Source organism: Malaclemys terrapin, chromosome 7 (assembly GCF_027887155.1).
Source record: "Malaclemys terrapin pileata isolate rMalTer1 chromosome 7, rMalTer1.hap1, whole genome shotgun sequence".
Taxonomy (NCBI): Eukaryota; Metazoa; Chordata; order Testudines; family Emydidae; genus Malaclemys; species Malaclemys terrapin.
In genome coordinates, this window is record NC_071511.1 from 111,818,439 (window position 1) to 111,845,253 (window position 26,815).

General features: G+C 38.4%; 1 protein-coding gene and 2 non-coding genes across 3 annotated transcripts in view; all 3 read left to right on the plus strand.

The window, feature by feature from the left end:
- The window catches only part of EIF3A (eukaryotic translation initiation factor 3 subunit A), a 48,468-nt gene that overhangs the window by 16,580 nt on the left and 5,073 nt on the right, over positions 1-26,815 (plus strand). The window contains exons 6-19 of the mRNA XM_054034622.1: positions 320-528; positions 1,703-1,874; positions 3,048-3,152; positions 3,982-4,080; positions 4,815-4,931; positions 6,927-7,112; positions 11,700-12,047; positions 12,571-12,675; positions 13,079-13,192; positions 13,530-13,652; positions 15,287-15,440; positions 16,547-16,731; positions 20,070-20,158; positions 24,893-25,878. Of these exons, the coding sequence (XP_053890597.1) occupies positions 320-528; positions 1,703-1,874; positions 3,048-3,152; positions 3,982-4,080; positions 4,815-4,931; positions 6,927-7,112; positions 11,700-12,047; positions 12,571-12,675; positions 13,079-13,192; positions 13,530-13,652; positions 15,287-15,440; positions 16,547-16,731; positions 20,070-20,158; positions 24,893-25,878 (2,992 nt within the window). The remainder of the gene's footprint in view (positions 1-319; positions 529-1,702; positions 1,875-3,047; positions 3,153-3,981; positions 4,081-4,814; positions 4,932-6,926; positions 7,113-11,699; positions 12,048-12,570; positions 12,676-13,078; positions 13,193-13,529; positions 13,653-15,286; positions 15,441-16,546; positions 16,732-20,069; positions 20,159-24,892; positions 25,879-26,815) is intronic.
- On the plus strand, positions 4,460-4,590 carry LOC128841379 (small nucleolar RNA SNORA19). Its single transcript, XR_008445820.1, has one exon. It is a non-coding gene; the product is annotated as a small nucleolar RNA SNORA19 (small nucleolar RNA).
- Positions 7,236-7,367, plus strand: LOC128841378 (small nucleolar RNA SNORA19). The gene has a single exon (XR_008445819.1). It is a non-coding gene; the product is annotated as a small nucleolar RNA SNORA19 (small nucleolar RNA).

Consider the following 26,815-nt stretch of genomic DNA (forward strand, 5'->3'; position numbering starts at 1 on the left):
TTTGAAATCTTCTAGTTTTGTGCCAAATTGGAATGAAACCAAAACAGAATTCCCTTCGCTGCCCAGCTCTAGCAAATAGTTTTAAAGTATTTGCAATATATGTAAATCATATGTAATATGTAATATATGTAAATCATTTTCTTAGAAAGGAATGTATTTATTTCTGGGTAACTGATCAAGTTGAAAATTACAGATAAAGATATATATTCAAATGATAAAGCTGTGTATATTAAATATGCTCCTAAAAGGTTTAGCTTTTAGTTTTCTAATTTTCTTGCAAGTAATATACTGAAAGTAATTCTTTTGTTCATTATTTTAGGAAGCTTTCAAAGCAGTGGAGGATATTCATGGGCTATTCTCCTTGTCTAAGAAACCACCCAAGCCCCAGCTGATGGCAAATTACTATCACAAAGTTTCCACTGTCTTCTGGAAATCAGGAAATGCTCTTTTCCATGCATCCACACTTCACCGACTGTATCACCTGTCAAGAGAAATGCGAAAGAATCTCACACAAGAGGAGATGCAGAGGTGGGGAGAGATGCTTTTCACCTAGCTTCTGGTTTTAATCACTTATGTACAAATACATTCAATTTAGCCTGTAATAAGAAGCAGATGGAATGTTTGTTTGAGCGGGTGGCATCAGATACTGAACAGCTTTGCTTAAAGGGAAAAATAAAGAATGTCCCAATAATAAGGGCAAGAAGGACATTCAACGAATCTTGTAATGAAGGTGAGCATTGGGACCTCCTGGGTGGTGGTACCATATTGGCCACAGACAGAGACCCTGAGCAAATCACCAAACCTCTGTCTTGCCTCCGTTTTCCATTTTGTGAAATGGTGAAATACTTCACATGACTTAATTATTGTTAGTAAAGTGCTCTGAGATCTTTGAATGAAAGATTCTATGTACATTATTAAGGCAGACAATAGAATCTATTCACCTCAGTGCTGAGTGTGACCTTGAAAAGGCTTTTGAGGCATGCTGGTGCACTCCGTGAGCAGCAGTTGGCTATCCATGGCTGATCTCTGGAGTTTGTAAACCTGTAACGTTCACCTACAAACCCTTGTAAATTAAAAAATGGTGGGAAGGTACAATTTAAGGAAGATGTTTACATTCCACTTAAACATACTTATCTGGGCATTCAGCACATATTTCAGATTTTATTTAATGTCACCTTCTACCGTAACATATTTAAGTTAGACTTATTTTTTAATTGATTTTTTTAAATTATCACATCAAATTAATCAATTTTATGGAGATGTCAGTAGCTATTCCACAGCTAAGGGGCTTTGTGATTGTACTGAAAGCAGGACTAAGATGGCTCTGGCTACCATCCCTTTATTGGATATTCTTTAATTTTTTTGTATTTGGAGAGAAGGGTTTTTGTTTTTGTTTTGTTTTGTTTTTAAAGGAAGCTGAGTAATAAAGGGCTAATATTGACTAAGTTATCCCAGCTAGAAATTAAGAAGCACTCAGAATTAGTCTGAACACTGAAATACTAAGATGTCTTGTTCTCTGGTGTTGCTTGTGTTTTGACATGGCGTAGTTTTTGAAAGAATAAATCATTCACCCCTTAGCTCTTACACTGATTGGATGCTTCTGTTTTACAACTGAAATGTGTGTGTAAAAAAAACCAACAAAACACACGCACTAAGATTTCTATTTTATAATTCATCTTTTGTGATTATACTTTAACAACAGGATGTCAACCCGAGTCCTTTTGGCTACTTTGTCAATTCCTATAACTCCTGAGCGAACTGATATTGCTCGTCTTCTGGATATGGATGGTATCATCGTTGAAAAGCAGCGACGTCTGGCCACGCTGCTGGGCCTCCAGGCCCCACCTACACGCATCAGTCTTATTAATGACATGGTAAATAATGGTGTTTGAGTGAAAGGTTTTATATTTAAGCTGTAGTTTCCCTCAAAAGTTGCTATAGTTAGATGTGGAGCTGCAATTCAAAATATTCCAGTAAATTTAAAAAGTACATTAAAGTAAAAGAATTCAACATGATCAACTGTAAAGATGTTTATAATTTAACTGTGTAGTAATATACTTTCTTCTGATGTGCTAGAAAGTCAGGCTAAAGTTAGTCCCTCTCTTTGGTCTGTATTTCTTTCTCCATTTGAAAAACAACATGGATAGACTAATCCTAACTCCATGTCTTTGTACTCAGTGAAATTTAATGTTCCAATATAGTGATAAATATTGTCCATTTTGTGACAAAAGCAAATCAGAAGCCTGCTGTGAATGATCCTGCAATGGCTTTGGAGGGGTTGGAGACCAGGAACTTTCATTTTTTTTCTTTTGACTTACCATATTGAAATTGGAGGGTAGTTAATTAGATTAGATGTTTTAATATTATATTTTTCAATGTGTATCAAGGTAAGATTAGTACATTAAGATGAATGAAGGTTTACAAGGACCTAGGCAGTTAGGAAAACTTCCCCTTGTTTGATTTGAGAGAAGGTTAGTGAGATACAAATTGTCTTCTGGTGATACTTTCCAAGTCTTCATGAAAAAAATACCTTTCCTTGAAGTCAGTTACATGCATTGAAAACTGAACTCTTGTTACCTCTCACAATTTAAGCGTTATTGTTTTTGCATCAAGCAATTTTTTTTTGCCACTTTTAATTTTAGAACTTTGGGAATTTACCAATAAACTGTAATATGTACATCTGTAGTTCAGATCCACTCATAAATATACTCATGCAGGGACTGTTTTCATTTGTGTCTCGGAAGTGCCTAATATGCTGTGCACGCTAACACAATCAAAATACTTTTCATAGACTACATTTTTTTGTTTTTCTCTGTTCTGACATTTGCAGCTGAAAACTACATTCCACAAATTCTGTGCGCTAATTTAAATAATGTATCATATGTTTGATTAATCAAAATGTTTTTAATTAAAACATAATGAATTAAGCATTTCATTAGCTGCATGTTTAATTTCTTAGGTACAAAATTGCTGAGTGTAATTATTACAATATTGAGTTATTGTTATCCTAAGCAAATATTTTTTTTCTTCCATTATGTTGACTTTAGGTGAGGTTCAATGTAGTGCAGCATGTTGTTCCGGAGGTGAAGGAACTTTACAATTGGCTTGAAGTAGATTTCCACCCACTAAAGCTATGTGATCGTGTAACCAAGGTGAGTCCTGTAGGAGTATTTAGAGAAACATGAGTCTGGGCAGATATTAGCAGTTAGCAAAGTTGGATTGTCAGGTCTTTGGGTCAGGGACTTCATTTGGCCCATTTTCATTATTGCTGTGTGTTTACATTATACACTGCTGTGTATGCCTATGTTGCTATATAAATAGCATATAAAGTTGTTTTCAAAAGCATTTTTAACCTGCCATATCCGTTGGCACCACTTAAAGTGCTTCTACAAGGAGACATAGTTTTGGGACGAAACCTTGAAATTCTAGCTCTCTGGGCTGATGAAGGTGATATTGGGGATGCAGTTGAGCTAAGCTTTTGGTAGTTGACACATCCTCAGTCTCACCCTCTTCTGGAAAGCTACTGAAATGATTGTATGGGAGAGGGAAAAACTGCAAAAAGCATCTGCATTTACCTTTAGGTGGAGTTCAAGCCACAGTGAGAGTAAAATAAGCACTGTAAATTTGGTCCACAGAATTTTTCTAAATTCCACAACTGGTGAAGCACATTATATTGTCTTTGTGTCTGTAAGAACAGGAATATTTGATGTGCTAAAGAAACAGTGAAGGTAAATTCACAATGTGGTTAATATGCCCAGTGCTGTCAGTCCTTTCTACAAAATCTAGATATCCATTGTGTAAAAAACAGTAGTGTGTTTATCAAAAGATTTGCATCAGTAATAAATTTATAATTAGGCAGTGCTTTGCTTCATGAATTCTAAAGTGGAGTTATTTTGGAGAGTTCGTTTAACTTGAAATTTGAAGAGTATTTTGGGGCTCTTAGATGAAATAGATATTGTAACTTTCTGGGCATTGTGACAGGTTCTAAACTGGGTGAGAGATCAAGTTGAAAAGGAACCTGAATTGCAGCTGTATGTCCCACATCTGCAAAACAACACCATCCTTCGTCTTCTGCAGCAGGTATGATTATAAAAAAATATATATATATATTGAATGTGTACAGAGGTGTCTGAGTTTGAGAATGATTCGGAAGATTCTGAAGCCAAAAACCTAACATTTTATTTTATGTCCTAAGTAAAAATTTGCCATTGAATGTAGTGTTCTTCATATGACTTTGAGACCATCTTTTCCCCCCAATCTATATAACACATCCTTCCTGTCCTCTACTGCTTTGCTAAACACAACTCAGCTGCTATCTATTTTAAATAATAGCTGTATACACTGGTGTAGGATTTTATCTAGACTTATTTGTTCCTTTATTTAGCTTTTCAGTCTTGTCTTATGTCTGTTCAATCCTTTGTTTCCTTGTAGTTAATTTGAAAAAGGCTTATTTTGTCAAATGCACATTTCATTGACCTGAACCCATTGCAGTGGTGAGCAGTGTTATTTCTGATGTGCCAGACAACAGCTGAAGGTTAATTAGCAGCGTTGCTGTATATAATTACTGCTGCCAGTCTCCTTCAGACAAAGAACCCAGTCAGGAAAGTCACTTGATCCTAGATTAAGATTAAATAAAATGTTGGAAGAAAATGTGGAAGTGTTGGTAAAATTTGAATAATAATTAAACACATCTTGGTTAACCTGTTGCCCAACTGTCAGTTAATCAGGCTAACTTTACAGCATGTGCAACAGTTTTAGCTTCTGTTAACCTGATTTTTAATGGGAAGAAAACTGAATATTCATATATTGTGCAGGTGGCGCAGATTTATCAGACCATCGACTTTTCTCGTTTAACTACCTTGGTTCCTTTTGTTGATGCTTTCCAATTAGAACGTGCTATTGTCGATGCAGCCAGACATTGTGACTTGCAAGTAAGTGCCATAAAAAGACTACTGTAAAAGTGTAAGTGTGTGTGTGTGTGTGTGTGTATTTATATTTATAGCTTCCCAATATCTGGCCAAACTCCGGGGTCAGGTAAAAAGTAGCGGGTTGACACTCAACCCAGATAATGCAGAGTTGATGCTGATGAACAGGGAAGGAACAAATTGAGGATGTGATCTCTTTTTGATATGTTAATTTGTTAATGTTTTTATGTTCTTAAATTGTGTAGCCCACCTGCAGTAGTGAAGAGGAGTTCAGTATGTAAATACAATAAATTTCAGCAAAACTTATTTGTGACTGCCCAAGGGATCAGCAAAAACAGATTTTCTAATACAGGATGTCCTTAACCAAAAGTCTAACAAAACAGTACTGGAAACTTTGGGCACGCTCCAAAGTAATCACTTAGGACCACTTCCAAAAAGCTACTTGGTGCACACTTTGTCCAGCTGTAGGCATGATATAAAGCAGCAAACGGCTTGAGACATTTTAACTTCTGCTGTAGATAAGATGTATTGCCAGTGGAAGTCAAGTATATACTTAAAAGGAACAGGAGTACTTGTGGCACCTTAGAGACTAACAAATTTATTTGAGCATAAGTTTTCATGGGCTACAGCCCACTTCATCAGCTGTAGCCCATGAAAGCTTATGCTCTAATAAATTTGTTAGTCTCTAAGGTGCCACAAGTACTCCTGTTCTTTTTGCGGATACAGACTAACACGGCTGCTACTCTGAAACCCGAAGTGTATACTTATGTATTAAACATTAACCTGAGCTGTAGCCTACACTACCATATTTTTGCATATGATCATAAAGAAACAAACTGTTCTTATTTCAGAGCACTTCACATCTGTTCATTTGATTTAGGGAAGATGTTGAGTCTAGTTAGTACCTATAATAAAATACTTGCATTTGAAGGCCTCATTGAAGTCACTGGCAAAGCTTCTAGTGGCTATGTTGGGATCAGGCTTTCACTCTTGGTGTCTACTGCCAAGTTTAAGTGGAATGAAGTAGAGCAAGTTATCTGTCACTAATGAAAGGGCAGTAGCAAAAACTATTCATGTAGTTGGTTTTCACCTCATGCAGTGTTCCTTACATAGAATCATTGAATGACTCTGTCTTAGAGCCATGCTTCCGTACTTATCTTTATTCAGACTTTGGAGAGTCACTTCTTTATGGGGGTGAGCTTTTTTACAAGCCATTTTGTTCCGTTGAATATAAGCCAGATGTAGCAAAAGTTTTGTTCTTTAATTGTTCAAACGTCATTTCCAATATCTAGAACAGTTGTTTTTTAAAAAGTAATTTACGCTTAGAGCTTGTCTGCATGCTGAAGTTGCACCATTTTTTAACTTTACTTGGTTTAAAACAAATTTAGTTAAACTTGTGCAAACCCCTTTGTGGACAAACTTCTGTTTAAAATTGGTTACATTGTTTCACCTTGCACCTGTAAATTTAAGCCAAATTTAAACCTGTTTAAGAAGGGTCACATGCATTTGCATCACATTAACTCAGTAAGTTTAAAATCACACGACCAGTGAAATTGGTGCATCTTTGTGTGTTGACCTGGCCTCGGAGGCACAGTCAACTTAAAATCACACTTCCGACAATTAAGTGGTTATCTATGGCAGTAGAATTGTATTTACCTGTTACGAGTACCGCTTAAGTTACTATAGCTGAAAGAAATAATTATTTTTTCAGTTTATTTTGTGTATTTGATAGTATTTTGTGTGTTGTCAATTTTACTGTTTCCTGTGTGTTGTCATTTGCCCAGCTGTGGGTCACTGACACAACAATGAAGAGAGAGACATTATTTAAATATAATAATTAAAAAAAAAAGATTTTTTTAAAACCACAGTGAGGAAGCACAAGTCACTACTTTTAACTCACTTTTTGAAACTGTCCATATTTCAAATTGATGTCTCATTTTAAATATTCAGTGGTGCCCTAATCCTGATCTTCTGAATCTTTTTTCAATGTATTTTGTAAAGGTTCGCCTTGATCATACGTCTCGAACGCTGAGCTTTGGATCAGATTTAAATTATTCAACTCGGGAAGATGCCCCGCTTGGCCCTCAACTGCAAAGTATGCCTTCTGAGCAAATTAGAAATCAGCTGACTGCTATGTCCTCTGCTCTCGCTAAGGCTCTTGAAGTCATTAAACCGCCAAACATAGTGGTAAGTATTTTTAAGTTTTTGAAATTTTTGTTAAAAAAAAAAAAAAAAAATCTCAATATTCCATGAAGTGAATTGTCTCTGTCTGTTGTACTGTTTCTGTTCAACCTTTTCTTGCCTAGTCAAATGCACATTTCATTGACCTGCTCTCATTGCATTGCTGAGCAGTGTTATTTCTGATGTGCTAAACAAACAGGTGAAGGTTAATTAGCAGCATGACTGTATGTAGTTACTGTTGCCAGTCCCCTTCAGACAAAACCACTGATCAGGAAGGTCAGTGTGTACAAATTTAATGTAGTAGTAAAATGATTATTAGTAGCAGATGGTTAAATGTGTCTTAGCATCCTTTTGCCCTCTCAGTTAATGTGCCCCACCCTTCTAATTCCACTAGCTTTTTTGGATTAGTTAGATATACTTGTTTTGAAGCTGTCGGTGTCTTTGTAAATATTAACAGTTTGATTTTCTTTCCTATGGCACAGGAAAACCATTTAATTGTCTATAGGTAGTTAAATAAATTAATGGGCACTGCTAGGGTTTCAGTGGCCCAAAGCTTGGTTGTTGCATTTTTTTGCAGTAATATGTTGCTCCATCTTTCTCTATTTTATTGATATTATTACTATTCTAGAGGATTGTGCCAACTGTTGGTTTTTAATACCCTCAAGTTGTAATGATGAGCTGTATTCGTGTACTTTTGAATTAAGTAAAAACATAAGCTAATAAAGTGACATTTTGTCTGTTTTATGTTTTGTAAATTTCAGAATTTAAGGAATAGGTGGTTTATCAGATTGAATTAAATTATTGGCCCGTCTGGTAATGTCTTCCTCTGGCAGTAGTAAGTTATTGACACTTCTGAGGGAAGACAAAAATTCCATGATGCATCCAACCAGTTAGTATGTGGCCATGTAATTAAAGACTATCACCATGTATGCATATGAGAGGGTGGAATTAGGATTGCCTGGGCAACCTTTATTCTGTGGCATATCCTTGCTTCTGAGTGCTTGATTTTACAACCTTAACATTCTTTTACTTTTTTTGGCATATAATTAAAGATATAGGATCCTGATTTAGCTCCTCTTCCTGGAGGACTTTGTCATGTAAAGGACCTGGAATGTGACCTCATAGATGAAGCTAGAAACCTGAGGTAAAGGTTTCCCTGCCTTAAAACCAACTCCCCCTCAGTTGAGGCTGATCCTTGCATGTTGGATTTCAACCTCCATCTGTGATGTCACTCTTCAGGTTCTCCAGGAAAAATTGGTGTTTCAGAGCCTGATCTTTCAAATACTTTTTTTGGTGGAGCGAGATCTTTGAGTTAATCTTTACCTATCATAAAGAAACAAAAAAGGGCAAACTTTTTTTTGTTTTGCAGATGCATTTTGAGAGTGGACATTTAGAATCATAAAAATATAGGGATGGAAGGGACCTCAAGAGGTCAGCTAGTCCAGCCCTCTGCACTGAGGCAGGACCAAGTATACCTAGACTAGCCCCGAAAGGTGTTTGTCCAGCCTGTTCTTAAAAAGCTTCAGTGAAGGGGATTCCACATTGGAATGCTTCCATGTTCCAGTGCTTAATTATCTTTATAGGCAGAAAGTTTCTCCTAATATCTGATGTAAATCTCGCTGCAGATTAAGCTTTCATCTTCAGTGGGCATGGAGAACAATTGATCACCATCCTCTTTATAACAGTCCCTTACCATCTTTTAAGACTTATCAGTCTCTTTTTTACCTTCTTTTCTCAAGACTAAACATGCCCATTTTTTTTAACCCATCTTTATAGGTTATGTTTTCTAAACCTTTTACAATTTTTTATTGCTGTCATCTGGACTCTCTCTAATTTGTCTACATCTTTCCTAAAGTGTGGTGCCCAAAACTGGACACACTACTCTAGCTGAGGCCTCACCAGTAGGGACAGTTACCTCCTGTATATTTCATACAACACTCCTGTTAATAGAACAGCAGTACTTGTGGCACCTTAGAGACTAACAAATTTATTAGAGCATAAGCTTTCATGGACTACAGCCCACTTCTTCTCCTGTTAATAATACACTCCAGAATATTAGCTTTTTTTGCAACTGTATCACATTGCTGAATCATATTAAATTTGATCCACTGTAACCCAAGATCTTCTTTAGTAGGACTAGTGCTTAGCCGGTTTTCCCTATTTTTTAGTTGTCCATTTGATTTTTCCTTTCCCAAGTGTAGTATTTTGCATTTGTCTTTGTGGAATTTCCTCTTGTTGGTTTTAGACCAATTCTCTAATTTTGGAGGTTGTTTTGAATTCTAACCCTGTTCTTCAAAGTACTTGCAGCCCCTCTCACCTTGGTGTCATCTGCAGATTTTATGAGCACAAACTGTACTCTATTATCTAAGTAATTAATGAAAATATTGAATACTACTGGCCCAGGACAGACCCTTGCAGAACCTCACTAGATAATCCCCCGCCTTCCCCTCCCCCCCAGTTTTACTGCAAACTACTGATAACTACTCTTTGAGTATTGTCTTTCATCAAGTGTTGTACCCACCTTATTGTAATTTCTTCTAGACCGTTTCCCCAGTTTGCTTCTCAGTACGTAAAGTACCAATATGTATTGAGTGACACTAAGTCATCTTTAGATTTTTACGTTGTGTTCAGAGTAATCATTTTGTACATGCAGTGTTTGTCTTGAGTTGACTTATAGATAAATTATTTAGAGGTGACTACCTGCATGATTAAGCACTACTATTGATTGTCATAATGGCTGTTAGCAAAGCCTTCTTAGGGCTGGGTCCAAAGCCTAGTTAAGTAAATAGGGCTCTTCCCAATGATTTCAGTGGGCATTGAATTGGGCCTTCTAACTTTAAATTCTTAGTAGCCTTTGGTAACTGATTTATTGTGCAGCAGGGGAAAAATAGAACCCTACAGGGTTAATTTCTGAAAGATATTTAACACATTTTTTGTATCCATGTTTGTAATATTGATGTGTTTAGACTTACTAAATATTAACATTCAACGTGTTTGACTTTACAAGTGTTTAGTGAAAATGCCAATTATTTTTTAGGTGATAAGTTTGGAAATCGCACTAGATTTGAGATTTGGCTTTTACATTTTATTCTTTAAATTGCCGTTCGTTGTTAGATACAGCTTGATCAACATGTAATGGTGTCTAGTAGATATTATGGTTGTACACAGTACTTGAGGCCATGCTCATATATATTTTTATATATAATTATTCACCGTGTTTGACCCAAATATAGGCACATTACACAGTCAGTATTTTTAAAGAGACCCAACTATTATGACCCACTAGCTAGACCCATATTTATATAGTGGAGGTTAAAATAACTTTTCAATTATAATAGTGTTTAATGTGTACTTTTATTTTTAGCAGTCTCAAAAGGTTGCCAATATTTATCAAATAATAAACGTTCCCTCCATAGGGACAGAAGTCCTTTAACAATGTGTACAAGTTACAGTATTACTCCCTTTTTTAGAGTAATCTTAATATTTCAACCACAATTTATCAAGAATTTCCATCTATATAAGTATAATATAAGCAATAACACAGTATTTCAGGGTGTATGTTCTGATTTTAAAATCAACCCCCCTTTGTGGTTACAGTTGCAAGCTGTAAACCAAGTAGGCTTTTTTTTATGTTACTTCCAGAACTTTGCTACTATATCAACACACTCTGTAACTGTGTCAAATTCACTACAATGCATATGGGTGACATTTTGTAAGTTCTCGTTAAGCCTTTCCTCCCTCCCCACTTTCTTCCCCTTACTCCTGTTGCCTTCTCCCCCATTAGCAGCACTTATAAGTGGCTTCAAAGAAATCTGTTAGTCTTTAAAATGCCACCGGACTCCTCGTTTTCAAATAAGTGTACATGCTGCTTCTCTTTGTTCTCTTTGTAAAACTCTGCAGTGGCTGATTAGCTAAGGTGTGGTGATGGGAAATGGGCGGTGAGTAAAGAAAAAATGGCAGAAGATATTTAAAAGGACACAGTCTATGTGAAACCTAGTTATTTTTTTATAAATGAATTTAAAATAGTCTCAGATACTGCACTTGCTTCTGAGTCATCTTGTCAGTTTTTGTGATCCTACAACTTTCTCTCCCCTGTTGCTGTATAAAAGATCCATAGAAACATGGAAAACCGATTAATGATTGTACAAGTGAAACTGGCTAAACATAAAGTGTTATTTAGTGCATAAAAACAAACTGAAAAAAGTGTTTTTTTCATCTCTCAGTTGTAGAATTAGAACTATTATTGTTACAGTGGTATGTAAAATATTTTCAGACCAAATTGATTTTTTTTAAGGAAGTTCAAAAATTTCATACCTAGGACACACTTCGTAGAGTGTTGATCTGATACTATGGAATGCTTAACATGTTTAACTTTTGTGCATGTGAGTATTCCCTTTGAGACTACTACTTGTATATGTTTACAGGATTGGGAACCATGATTTCAGTTTCAGTAAAGTTTTTCATGCAGTTACCAAATATAGGAAATAAGATGACTTTGAGTTGTCTTCTTTTATAATGTTTCACTTTCTCATGACTTGGGAATTTTAAAGGGATGCCAACCAATTTTCTGTCTTGTTCTTAATTTGCATTCAGCAAGAGAAGGAAGAACAACATCAGTTAGCTGTCACTGCTTACTTAAAAAATTCAAGGAAAGAGCATCAGCGTATCCTTGCTCGTCGTCAAACTATAGAGGAGAGAAAGGAGCGTCTTGAAAGTCTAAACATTCAGCGTGAGAAAGAAGAGTTGGAACAGCGTGAAGCTGAACTTCAAAAAGTTCGTAAAGCTGAAGAAGAGAGACTGCGCCAGGAGGCAAAAGAGAGAGAGAAGGAGCGTATTCTGCAAGAACATGAGCAAATCAAAAAGAAAACTGTTCGTGAACGCTTGGAGCAGATTAAGAAGACTGAACTGGGAGCCAAGGCATTCAAAGATATTGATATTGAGGTAAGCAACTTATTACTGGAATATTGAATTTATTCTAGATTCTTGTACTGTTATTCAGCTGCCTAAATTTCATATTCTCCACCTGTTTTGTTTTTATGTCAGTAAGACATTCCTAAAATTATCAGACTACCAATTTGGACAATTTAAATATTTGATCAGTCATTGGGATAGAAGCTATTTACATGTAGGAAAGAAGTCCAGCCATTTGAGGGGACTGACGATTTCTACCATCTAGATACCTACCTAGTAATAAAACATGAAATAGACATCCAAATTGTACCGGTGACAACGGGACTATATCTTAGTTAGAATTCAGATAAAAATCCATGAGATGTCTTCAAAGTAGAATGCAAGTTACACAACAGACACTATCAGGAGCCTAAAAATGTTCAGAAAGTCAACTAGTTTGAAAGTTAAATGAGAAATTGCAAAAAAACTAAAGTAAACATAGGAAACTGCATTCATGCCAGGAAACAACTATTTGCTTTCTGTACTGTTTATTAACTTCAATATCTGATTGTAGGATCTTGAAGAATTGGACCCTGACTTCATCATGGCTAAACAGGTTGAACAGCTGGAGAAAGAAAAGAAGGAACTCCAAGAACGTCTGAAGAATCAGGAAAAGAAGGTATCTAAAGCAATAAGAGTATGGGTATGGCTATATAGAAATTTATACAGGTTTTGTTAAACCATTGTGAACCCCTGTGTGGATACACTTTTATACTGATTCTAAAACAATATCAGCTTACCTTGCTGCTTGTAGAGATACAGGAGCAAGCTGAATTCGTACAAGCCAGGCTTTAATTGATCTGAGTCTCTACACCAATTTAATCTGCACCAATTTAACTAAATTGGTTTAAAATCACACCTTGGATTAAACTGGTGCAACTTTGCATGTTTCAAAGACTAATATGCTGGAAATACTGAGGCAGCGAATATACTGGGTGAAGTAGAAATATTTTTTTAGCATACCAGATTTGGTCTTTATTTTATACATTATAGGTATAATACATTTGGTTTTCTATATTTAGATTGATTATTTTGAAAGAGCAAAGCGCTTGGAAGAAATTCCTCTGATAAAGACTGCCTATGAAGAACAAAGAATCCGAGATATGGACCTGTGGGAACAGCAAGAAGAAGAAAGGGTAAGGATATTTTGATTTCATATAGCAGCCTCATTTGGTGCTTGATATAAAAACTAGGTCTGTGCCATATGTATGCTTTCCCTTGTCCAGCTCAATCCAAGAAGAGGAGATGTGATTTAGTTCATAGGGGATTATTTCAGTTTCTCGTTATTTTCTTCCCACTCATGGATAGCAATGTCTTTTGTGTCAGTCCAGCTAGAGAAAGAGGCAGCTGTCTGATAAGCTGCCTCTGGTTGTGGGCTCTGAGGGTTAAACAACCTCAGGAGATTGTGTTATAAAGACAAATATTATGTAATTTTTAAAAATTGTTAATATTTTTACTTTTGTATATTTGTAGATCACCACAATGCAGCTGGAACGCGAAAAAGCCTTGGAGCATAAGAACAGGATGTCAAGGATGTTGGAGGATAAAGACTTATTTGTATCTAGGCTCAAGGCAGCACGACAATCCATTTATCAGGTAAACATCATGTGTTCTTGTTGGAAAAGCATTTCTATAAAGTACAGGACTTAATTTGTGAGTTCAGTGTTCCACTTGAAAAATACAAATGAATTAACAAATGGAGCTAGACAAGATAATGTCTGTTTAAATTACAAAGATGTTGCCCTGCTATTTTTCTGAAACTCTGGCGGGAAAACCCTTTCTGACAGTCTAGAAGAATTCAAATTTAGACAGTTGACCCTTTGAAAGACAAACAGTGATGACCACAATGTGACATTGAGCCACAGAATAATTTTGTAATTCCAGAGAGCCCTCATTCTTTCATTGAGAGTTGCATTAATGAAGTGTGCATGGGAGTGGAGACGTCCACTTGATGATCTGGCAGACCCTGTCGCTTCCCAGGCACTGTCATTTAAAATTGCTATGGCATCTACCACGGTTGCTTACATGGAAAAGTAATTATTAAAACATTAGATGTATTTTAGCTGCCTTTCAATGTGGTTTAGCAGATGGAAATGAGGGAGAGACAGCAGCATGTGACCAGTCAGCTCTTCTAGACCACAAATAATCCACAGACCACAATTTGGAGTTGCTCGTCTGGTTAGAGTAATCTCGAAAATCTTTCTAATCTAAAGAACAGACTTAAATTAACACAATTCTTGTGTTTCAGTTCTGTCTTTTTAGTTGATTCAGCAGATCACTTATATGTTACAGAGGTATCTCTGGTATTTTAGATGTGAGACTAGGTTCCTGACCTGAACAGGTCATATCTAAATTAGATACATGAAAGGGGAGAAGAGATGCAATAGAAATTGTGTGACTTAGTTTCCTGTTCTAGCACTTTGAAATTTCTCTGAATTTCTCTGCAGTGTATTGGAGATTTAGCAGTTTTCCTCCCATAAATACTATGGAATTTAGAAGGGAAAATTATGATCTTAAAAATAGCAAAGTCCTGTGGCACCTTATAGACTAACAGACATATAGGAGCATGAGCTTTCGTGGGTGAATACCCGAAGAAGTAGGTATTCACCCACGAAAGCTCATGCTCCTATACGTCTGTTAGTCTATAAGGTGCCACAGGACTCTCTGCTACTTTTACAGATCCAGACTAACACGGCTACTGATGCTTGATCTTAAAAATGTATCTATTGTCTTTAGGGGTTACCTCTACAGAGTTTTTTTTCCTGAGATTTTTAGGGATATGAGAAACTGTCAAAATCAATATTCCTCAAAAGTAGGAATTTAAATTATCTTGTTATAATAACTGTTAAAGAGGGAAGAGGTTTTAGCAGCTTTCTGGTAGCTATGTGCGACTCTTTCTGTGGCACCACCTGTGATTTCTGAGAGATTGGGCATCTGTTTATCATACTTGGGTTTCTGAGGAAACAAAGCACTAGCATTGTGGATGCTGATTCCATTTCTCAGAGGTAGACATTGCATCCCTTTATTCTTAACTTCCCAGAAGGGGGTTGGCAGGAGGAAAGTTTAACAATCACCCTGTAAAATGGCCAGTGGATGGGAAGATGACTACTGCAAAATTTGTTGACATGACTATTTCGTAGTTCTTTGCACCTTTGTTCAGTGACCTAAATAACACTCCAGCTGTTGGATTGAGTTCTGAAGGTTTTACTTGTACTCTTGCTATTTTTCAGGAAAAACTCAAACAGTTTGAAGAAAGGTTAGCAGAAGAAAGACATAACCGTTTGGAGGAACGTAAGAGACAACGCAAAGAAGAGAGGCGTATTTCTTATTACAGAGAAAAGGAGGAGGAAGAGCAGAGATTGCAAGAAGAAAAAATGCTTAAAGGTAAAAAATTAAGAGACATGCACTGACTGATATTGTAGCTCATTCCTTTTTGAACCATCCCAAAATCTTTCAAAGTCAAGTATAGGTCACTGTGTTCCATTGGATAGTAGGAAATGTTTCTGTTCCTTTCCATTCGGAGGAAAGTTCTATATTCATTGCAACCATGTGCTTGTGAGAAGCATGTTTGTGCAACCACCCAACCTGCTGGCTGTCTCTCTCTGTGTACACACAGAAACACTAGGGGCAGAGGTGTGTGGAATGAAGAGAGAAAATGAAGAGGCAATAATGAATGAAGGAGGGGATAGAATAAGAATGGGAGTTGGAGAGTCTCTATTCAAAGGTTTCAAATTAGAGTTCTCGTCATCTTTCTTTCCATACATGAGGAGAAAAAAATAGAGGGAACATTGTTGCCAGACTGAGAACACAAGAATTACCATATCGGATCATTGGCGTGTTCTCTCTAGTCCAGTATCTTCTGTCTGTGGTGGCTAGTACCCGAGACTTCAGAAGATGATGCTTGGAAATCCTTAGATTGGACAAATATGAAATAACTTTCCATAGGGCAAATATTTTCCCAACCTGCTGTTAATGGATGACTGAAGCCCTGAAGTGTCAGGTCTGTATCCTTTATAAAACATCTTACAAAAATCCTGAATGAAGATAAGATTTTATCTGGCTTATGAAATAATTAGTCGCTTTTTTTGATGCGTCCTTAAGAAGAACTTCTTGCCCATACTTGAGGTACATCAAGGTTGTTATGGTGTTAACTAGTATTTCACACGTTTAGTGTTTATAAATTTGATTTGTGCAGCGATAAATAGATATCTGCATGGTTTCTTTATTACATATCTAACAGCTGTTGTGCCAGATATCAAGTTGATCAATTATTTTGTTTTTTTCCTGTCATATAGACGTTAATTACTTTCAAAAGAAGAATGCTGCTGTTCACAAATACTACAATGGTTACTTAGATGTTTGTGGGTGTGAGGAGGACTATTGTGTACCCTTTCTCTTTTTTCCTCCAGTTATAAACTGCTCTCAGAGAGCATTTGCTCTGTTGGTAGTTTATTTTATTTTTTTCAAAAGAAAACAAATTCTTGTTGCAGAGCTCGAAGAGAAGGAACGTGTTGAGCGTGAAAAACGTGAGCAGGAACAGCGTGAATACCAGGAGCGTGTCAGAAAACTAGAAGAAGTAGAGAGGAAAAAACGTCAAAGAGAGCAGGAAATTGAAGAGAGGGAGCGTCGCAGAGAAGAGGAGAGGAGGGGTCTTGATGACCCACTTTCAAGAAGGGTATTGTGATTAGTTTTTTAATCAGCTGGTTGCTCTTCCTCTCTCTATATTTTGTAAGGAGTTGAAAATGCAGTTTAGGTGGGCTAATGAAAGCCGTGTAGAAGTGTACAACCCAGAAGGAAAAGTTTAGTTAAATTCTGTGTGCTTAGTTGCTTGTCTAGTTCAGAAGTTAATATTTGGGTGTCAGCAATTGACCATTTATTCATTGGCCACAGAAAATTAGTTGTCAACAAATGGAAGGAATATGTTTAAAGGGGTAGAGAATAGATTTAATTGTAGTAAGCACAGATGAATTGGGAGGGACCAGTGAGGAACAAAATTGTAATGGCTTATGCTAAAGTTGTGAATCAGAATAGCCATTAAAGGGAAACTCCAGTCTAAACATAAAAATAAACATACTCATTACATCAGATTAGAAGAGTGAAGGACTAAAAGATTTTTAAAAAATCAGAAGCTATCATTTTGAAAATATAATACAAAATCGAACTGAAATAGTGCACTTTCTCAGTAGAGTACACTGGAAATAACAATTTAAATGAAATCCAAACTCCCCATAAGTTAAATTAGGTCATGATTTTGGGGATTGGTATAATAATAAAGTCATTCCAAAAATGTGTGTTACATCCTGTAACTTACCTATACAAAACTTTGCCATTTTCTAATTTTTAATGCTTGCTAATGGGAAAGCTTGTTTTAGGTCCTCCTTTGGATGTCATTCAAGGAGATACTGAAACAAGTAGAAGTACTTGTAGAAGTACTCTTCTACAAATATTTTTGAAAAAGTGGTTGTTCTTAGCAAACATTTGTTTGGCTATCTAAAACCACGAGCTCATTTAATACCAGGTGACACTCTTGTCCATTACTAATTTGCCTATGTGGAAAAGTTGATTTCCAGTTCCTAGGGAACAGGTATGCACATCACCCCAAAAATGCCTTCACAACTGGCAGTCTCACTGAAAGCAAGGATTGAATGATCCTAGGTAGTTAACTGTGATCTTTTGTGTAGAGAGAACTTTATCTACGGGGCTCTCAATTTAGTACTACTTACTAGCACTACTAAATGTACATATTTTAGTACAGGGAAAACTTTTCAGTCACCAACTGAATGTTTAATCACAACTGTTACAAAAGGGCCTACTCACTGACCGTCTTTTTTTTCTATTTGAGTCATTGTAATGAATGTGTGAAAAGTTATTTCCATAACAAACTGGTTGCTATAAAAACTTCCATATATCCCTTCTGGAGGAGGAGCTAGGCTTTGTAGGGCATAAAGCTCATATTGAAATACAAATTTAGAGGCTTGGAAACACCATTGACCAAGTAGCTTTAAATGTCTTTCTTAGGCCTGGTCCCCACTAAGTCCCCACTTCGGACTAAGGTACGCAAATTCAGCTACGTTAATAACGTAGCTGAATTCGAAGTACCTTAGTCCGAACTTACCGTGGTCCAGACGCGGCAGGAAGTCTCCCCCAGTCGATGCCGCGTACTCCTCTCGGCGAGCTGGAGTACCGGCGCCGACTGTGAGCACTTCCGGGATCGATTTATCGCGTCTTAACCAGACGCGATAAATCGATCCCAGAACATCAATTGCGTGCCGCTGGACCCTCCGGTAAGTGAAGACAAGGCCTTAGTTGGATCCAATTTTGAAGGTCACTGTTCTAAGTAAGTGGATGGCTATATCAAAATCAGTCATTCATATGACTAATCTATAACGCAAATGTATCGTCTTCTATATCTTGTACAGAAACTTTTTTTCATTAGCGAATGCAATTGTTTCAGGATTAGATAAAAATGGTCTATTTTTGTTTGATAGTAGGAGAAACTTCGCTTTGTAAAATGGATAATTGATTATTGCTATGCCTAATATTCACTTCCAAGGATTTAACTGTAAAAATGTCATATGCTAAATAGTTTCTGTGTAAAATGGAGTGTCTGTGAATCACAAAAAAAACTCTTAGGTGCTTTACAAACACAGAACAAAAAGATGGTCCCTGCCTCCAGAGGGTTTATAATCATAATTATAAAATGAGAGAGACAACAGATTGATATTGATAGGGGAATATAAGGAAACAATAAGGCAGTATTAGTCAGCATGAGCAGCAGTATCAGTGCCCCAGGTGCTTAACCATTGTCAAATCTTTTTGTAGGCATCACAACAACAGAGAGTTTGAAGGAGGATAATAAGGTAGCTTTGCAGATGATTATGGGGAGCTTCTCCCAAGCATAAGGCATAGCAGGGGAGAAAGCACAAAGGTGCTAGTTTGAAAATTAAGCATGTGGGTAATGGACGCTGGCATCAGTGGCCAATCGAAGGCAAGAGTCAACATTTCAGTAGCAAATAAGAGATGAAAGGCTGTAGAGGGCTTTTCTTTGAAAGTGAAGACAAACAGGTTATATTTGCGATAGAGGAGGGGTTGCCACTGGAGGGATTCAAAGAGGGGTGGGTGACATGATGAAAGCGATGCGCTAGAAGAATGATCTTTTTTGCATCAGTATTCTGAATGGATATGAATGGGGCACAACTACATTTGTCAAGTCCAGAGAAAAGGAGGTTGTATTTGAGATATGAGATGAGGTTGGATGAGAGTTTTAGTGGCGTGGATGGATGAGAGAGAATTTGCAAGATTTAGACATAGCCTTAATGTAGGGATCTAGAGAGGGATCCAAGTCAAAGATGACGCACAGATTACAGGTCTAAGTGACAGGCAGGATGGTGGTGATGTTCACAGTGATTGAAAAAGGAGGTGAGGTGGGAAGATTAGGAGCACTGTTTTAGCCATCTTGAGCTTGTGCTAGATATCTAGACATCTAGATAGACTTCATAGACACCTAAATGTGTAAAGGTACTCTATATCCAGAGTACCTGTAAACACTTATTGTTATAAGGTTTTACTTGGTTATAGTGGGTCATATCATGTAATGAAGAAGAACACTTTTTAAAAAGTTGAATTGAAGTGACTGGACATCTGCTGCTGTTTATGGTAGTACATTAGTTTAAAATGTCTGTGGGTTGAGTTCTAATATATTTCTTAGCTAAAAAATCTAGCTGCTGCTTAAAGTCACACTACAATATTGCTCATGTACTTAATTAGCTCTAGTAAACTTTTTGTTGTATTAATCTAGAATTTAAACCTAAAGAAATATTGTTTGTATCATATTATCTGATACGTCTGTTCCTTAGCTCAGCCAATTTACAGTTATTCAAGCGTTACATTGCAGAGAACATCAGCTTAATTGGTGCTAGAGCATGATGTGAAGTGAATGGATTGCAAATATTAGAAGTTCTGTATTTTTGTGCTACCAAAGCTGATGCTACTGTTTACCTGTGGCGAATATAGGAATCTCGTTGGGGTGATAGAGATGCTGACAACACCTGGAGACGAACAGCTGAGCCAGAATCTGAATGGAGACGAGCACCACCAGAGAGGTAAGTAGAGGGAAATCCAGCATCATGGTTGTTGGGCCCCCAATTTGTAGGCACTCTTCCTGTTGTCAGTCTGAATAGCCTTTGCCTCTATTATGGCCAGCATTTGCATCTTTGAAAGTTATCCTCAAGGGGTTTTTTAAACTCCTTTATAAGGATTCCAAAGTAAGACAGAAGGAGTATAGTTATTTAGAAATGCAAACGGGGAAGAGGGGACTTGTGATAAGATATGATAAAGACCCATCCAAACTCTATCGTACTTTTATCCAAGCATCCTTTTATCTAGAACATTGAATACAATTAAACTTCCTGGTTTATTTAAACCTTTACATTAAAACCAGCGGATGCCACCAAACCTCTAATAAACCAGCAGCTGATTACATGATTTTTCTTTTGCTAAATCTGCAGCCTAATCAACCATCATCTTTACTTAAATGATTTGCTGCAGAGCTCAAAATGAGGGAAAGAGAGTGACTAGATATAGACTTCGTGATGACCTATCATATTAGGAATTTTCCATTAAGGAATTAAGACAGATATCGAAGAACTATGTAACAAAAATTCAAAGCCTTGCAAGAAATTCAAAATCCAGGATAATTTACAGAAGCTGAAAATATATGCTGCAAGCTGAAACTAAGCTCCAAAGAAATGTCATGAATTGAGAAGGGAAACAAACTGAAAAGGGAGAGTTTAAGGACTCAGTATTTTTGAGGCTGTTCTTTTGCTAAAATGCTTATCCTGGGTCTGACTGTTTTAGGATATTTGGGTACGTTCACTGATAACTGAGAGGATTTTGAGAATGACTGCATAGAAGGAGAAATATTGGTCTTTGGGAGCTCTGTGCATCTGTTAGAACTTTTTTCTTTCTCTTACATGCAGTTAAAATATTGAGAGGGGAATCAAAATCAGTACAGGCTAATATGCAAGACTATTGAACGTTTTCTTGACCAATTCTTTTAATTTGTCCCAAGAGAGTAATTGAAGCCAAATCTAGCCATAATACTTTCTGACATTGCTTAAGATGAAGGGTAGGGGTCCTGTATTATTTCTGCACCCAAAAGTCTCATTGGTTTTAGTGGTAGTCTGGGTGTACAAGGAATATGTTAATTTATATTGGACTCTAGTGTAGTAATGTAGATTTGACTGCAACTGAATAAAATGTTCAGAAATCTATTTCTGAATTAAGGCAGAGGCAGTGATATAGAGGGCAGAACACAGAGCAGTAGCAGGAACAAATATTTAGTTTATGCCTATAGCTCCTAGCACAAATGGTGTCATGTTGGAATCGTCCCATGGACACCAATAAAGGTAAGGAAATTCAGAGATTGTCTCGCAAACGTAGATTTTTCACTTGAAATCATTTCATTCATCACTCAAATGCCAAGAGCCATATGACAGTCCATAATCGTGGAACTACTTGTAGAGTGCAGGCAGGCACACTGATTACCCAGGACTTCAGGGTGGTCGTTTTAGCTGTCAATTTGTCCTAGTTGTCTTCAACCTTTTCTGGACCATGACCCTGTGTTACAACAGGAAATAATTGCAGATTTCCCCCTCCCTAGCCATAAGGAGAGGGTAGTCCTGACACATGCTGGATGTGTTTGCAAACCCCAGGTTGAGAACCTGTGGTCTAGTCAATGGAGAGTCAACCTTCACCATACAAGGAAGATGGTCAACATAAGAAACAAAAGAAAGCATAAATCTCTTAGAATCCAGGCAACAAAATTAGTCATCTTCCAGATAATATCTGCAATTTGCCAAAACAGCCAAGGAAAATAAATTTATAACTGAATAGAGAGGCTGTGCAGTGTGTGTCACAGAGTGAGGAACTTATCACCCCAAAAAACATTATATAAAATATTACCTCTCCATCAAAAAAGCAGATTGGTCTTTGGCAGATGGCAGTTGCTCTAGAATGCACCTTTAACAGGAGTGTCTGTTTCCAGATCACCCATTTTAGGGAAAATAGAGATTGTTCACAACAAGCACTTCTAGTTCCTGAGAGGGATCAGAAGACAACCCTGGAATTCATCAGAGGAGATGATATTATTTCAGCTATCATAGAAATGTAGGGCTGGACAGGACCTCAGTAGGTCTTGTAGTGTATTCCCTCTGTGCCAAAGCAGGAATAAGTATATGTAGACCATCCTTGATAGATGTTTGTCTAACTTCTTCTTAAAAAAAATCAGTGATGGTGATCCGTTGCTTTTGCATGACTCGTATTGCTCCCCAGAGGAGCCCCAAATAGCTTTTCATGTGCTTCTGATAATGGAAAAAAGGCCTGACGTGTATTTCATGTGTGTATCTTATGTACTTTTTGAGGTATGAGTGAGCATAAGAATTCTTAAACTATCATCATCCACCAGGATTGGGGAGATCCTAGTACCAGATCTCCCCCATTTTGATTAGCATGAAACTTGGCAGAAAAATTCTACCTGAATTGCAAAGGCATCCTACTTTAAACCTCATCAACCTTATAATGGAAATTGGGTTGCAGTCTTGAGTGTGGAGTGGCTGCTGCCATTCTGTAATGAACTGAATAATAATCTTGTCTGATCATTAGTTTTTGTTGCAAAAAGATATCCCCCTATAGAACATTCTGTATGTTAGCCTCCCACAAGTGTGCATGTCATTCCCTATATGTTAGTATGTTTGACTGAGATTACAATTCGCTTTCTAACTTCAATAAACATACTTAATTTCTAAAGGGAATTTTAGTAGAGAGCCATATTCACAGTTGAAAGAGCTTCCAGTTGCCCCTAATCAGTACCTATCTCCTGACTTTTCTTTCCATCTGAAGAATTATTTCACAATTTTGAAGGTACAAAGATTAGCAGAAGTAATTGGCACAGTATTTTACAATTACCTTCTTAAGATCCTGAGGAATCTGAGTTATAGACTTTCTTTTGCTATGGTTATAGATATCACTACTTCTGTCAACTTAGAGCACCCATACAGCTAATTTTGTTAGTGTTCCTAAACAGTCACCTTTCACCAGAGACTGAGTAGGAAAAACTTTAGCTTGAAAGAGAATTCTCCGATTTGAGTGCAAACAGGAGTCTAGAATAGAATTGCTGTCTCATTGTTTGTTAAAGGTAATTGTACTCTCCCTCATTCTGGAAGAAGAAACAGGAAGCTGTAACTCAGATTTTTCAAGATTGTTGAGGTATGGGTTGTGTCAAATTAACAGCGGCATACTCTCCCCCTCTTGTTGGAATCCTGCATTATTATTTTTTTAACCAAATCTTTGTAGTTTACCTCTAAGCAGTCCAATAATGTGCATTTTTACTTTTCAAATTCATGAGAAATTCAAATCCAGGTTAACACCTTGATTCGTAATTCCTAAAAGATACACACCACCCTCCATCTTCATAATAAACTGTCCCTCATTCCCCACAAATAGTTTGTTTAATTTCCTAAAATTGGGAGGAAACCTTCACCTTTTGACAGAACCATGGCTTGTGACCTGTATAAATATGTAAAATAGATGCCATCCTTACTGTATTTAGTGCTGTTGTGAAAGAAGAGGTGCAGGCCAAATATATATATAGAGCACTTGGTGAAGCATTAAAATAAACAATATATCTTGGATAATGACAAGTAAGAAAGCTCACACTCTTATCCAGTGGTATCCAATCTTTTCAGCTTTGAGGACCAAACATATTTCAAAAGCTCAGGGAGCCACAATCAGTATTATGGCACAGATTCTGCCATTGCTGTGCTCCCTTTGCATCACTTCAGAATGGGGTAGTCCCCAGAGGGCATAGTCAGTCTGTCAATATCCTGTACCTCCCTACTTGCAGCCACCTAGCACAGAGGGTGAGGAAGATGAGAGGCCGGGAGCGCATTGTCCTCTGACCATTCCAAGTTGGATTATGACCCCAACGGGACTGTTGCCAGTTAAAGCATTCCAAGGCTGCTGTGATGGACCTGTGCGTGATTGTTGGTTACCAACTTCTGGACTGCACTGTGTGGCTGTGTGAGGCAGGGAGGAAGAGATGGGAGCCATCCTTTAACAGTCATTCCCTTAGACCAGTGGTCCCCAAACTTTTTACTTCATGCCCCCCCTCATCCCTGTCCACACCCTCAGAGCCAGGGCGTGGAGTGGGGCTGCGGCTCTGGGAGGGGGGGGATGCGGACAGGGGTAAGTCCCCTCCCCCCGCCAACTCCTGTACTCCACCGGGCCAAGAGGCACAGGCAGAGTCGACGGGGGAGCGTCAGCAGTCGACTCACCGCAGTGAGTAGATCAAAGTATGTCGACTTCAGCTACGTTATTCATATAGCTGAAGTTGCGTAACTTAGATAGATTTTTACCTCCTCCCCCACCAGTGTAGGCCAGGGCTTAGACTCTGGCAGAGCCCCTCAAATGCCTTTCCTGCTCTTCTTGGATTCCCACAAATCAGCAGGGAAGAGGCAGTGGAGCAGCCAGACTTATTCTCTTTGCAGTTCAGCAGGTGGCCAGCAGGGGAGCAGCTGTAGCCTAGAAGGGACAACAGCTGCTCAGAGCAGTTTCTGGGGCAACAGGGGAGGTGATGCCTCCTACCTCCTTTTGACAGTGATGAGGCTGATTCAGATGCTTCCAGTTAGAAATAGCAACTGGTTGGGGAACGTATTTTCAACTTGCAGTCAATTGCACACTTTCTTCATAACGTGCACCTTCAAGGGCCACAGGTTGGACCCGCTGCTCTAATACATAAACCTTTCTTCACTTTTCACCCTTTTCATGTTGTTTAATAGGGAATGGCGCCGTGGAGAAGGGCGTGATGATGAAAGACCTTTCCGAAGAGGAGATGATCTACTTAGACGTGGTGGTGCTGAAGAGAAAGAGCCTTCTTCCCGGGAAGCAAATGAAGACCGAGCCCCCAAGCGGGATGTGGAAGAGGACGGGGAACCCAGGCGGGGCATGGACGAGGATGGGGAACCCAGGCGGGACGAGGATAGGGAACACAGGCGGGATGAGGATGGGGAACCCAAGCGGGATGAGGACGTGGAACCCAGGCGGGGCATGGACGAGGATGGGGGACCTAGGCGGGGCGTAGATCAGGACAGAGGGAGTTGGCGCACTGCAGATGACGACAGGGGGCCCAGGCGTGGCCTGGATGACGACAGGGGGCCCAGGCGTGGCCTGGATGACGACAGGGGGCCCAGGCGTGGCCTGGATGACGACAGGGGGCCCAGGCGTGGCCTGGATGACGACAGGGGGCCCAGGCGTGGCCTGGATGACGACAGGGGGCCCAGGCGTGGCCTGGATGACGACAGGGGGAATTGGCGCACTGCAGATGAGGATAGGGGTCCCAGGCGTGGGCTGGATGAGGATAGGGGTCCCAGGCGCGGGCTGGATGAGGATAGGGGGAGTTGGCGCACTGCAGATGACAGGGGACCCAGGCGTGGCTTGGATGACGACAGGGGACCCAGGCGCGGTCTGGATGACGACAGGGGACCCAGGCGGGGTCTGGATGACGACAGGGGGAGTTGGCGCACTGCAGATGATGACAGGGGACCTAGGCGTGGTCTGGATGACGACAGGGGACCTAGGCGGGGTCTGGATGATGACAGAATTTCCAGACGAGATGAAGACAGAGGCCCCTGGCGTAGTGCAGATGAGGATCGACTCTCAAGACGTGATGAAGACAGAGGTCCATGGCGTGGTGGGGATGATGACAGAGGGCCCAGGCGTGGTGATGATTCAAGACCTGGTCCTTGGAGACCATTTGGTAAACCAGGTAAAATAATTTTGTAATTAAACTATGGATTTTTTTCATAATTCTATCCCTCTTCCAAAAATGAAATTAGCTGAGTTTAGTAAGATGTATATTAAGTACTAGATACTTGAGATAGCAGAGATAACTGGATCTAGCTCTGTGTGTTATTTTTAAACCAAGATTAGGTGTGTTTCTGAAAGATACGCTCTAGTTCAAACCAGGAATCAGTATGAGTCTATTAATTTTCTGTTGCAAATGGCTGGATCAATCTGGCTAATTTGGATGCCCCTCTCATTTTAAATGATCCTTTTCATTTTACTGGGGGTTTTTTTGAGGGTTTTTTTTTAAATCAATATTTATTGCTTCTGTAGCAAATATTTAAAGGTCAAATATTAATGCTGGGAATTCACTTGTCTTGTGAACTAACCAATGTGAAATAAAAACTTTAATGCCCTCATGGAGCAGAATCAGCTTTTTACTAGACTAATGCAGCTTTGGCTCCCTTTCCTTTTTAAACTATCCCAGAGGTCAGCCTCTTTTAAAGAGAATTTGGAATTCATCAGCCAATAAGCTGGACTTCGGTACCTCTGTGGTTTTGTGCATCTTTTTATTTATAGCATGCAAAAAATATTTCCAGTCAGTTATTTGAAGTCTTAGCTGGTAATGGCTATTACAGTTGTTTTCTGATTTCCTGTAGTGCTTAGCTAGGTCTGAACTGTTGAGTGTATCGCCAATACGTTTATCATCTTCTGGTCACTTTTTTAAAGTTGTAATTAAGAAAAAGCACAGATGTTAAATGGAAACATTTAAGTAACTAAGATAATTCTGAAATCCAATTCCAACATGATCATAAGTGAATAAACCCCAGTGCTCACCCTCCAAAAGCTTTTCCTTTCTCCCTCCAGAAGAAAGACAGGATGAACAATGTGTAATAGAGGAGTACTACTAATACATGCAA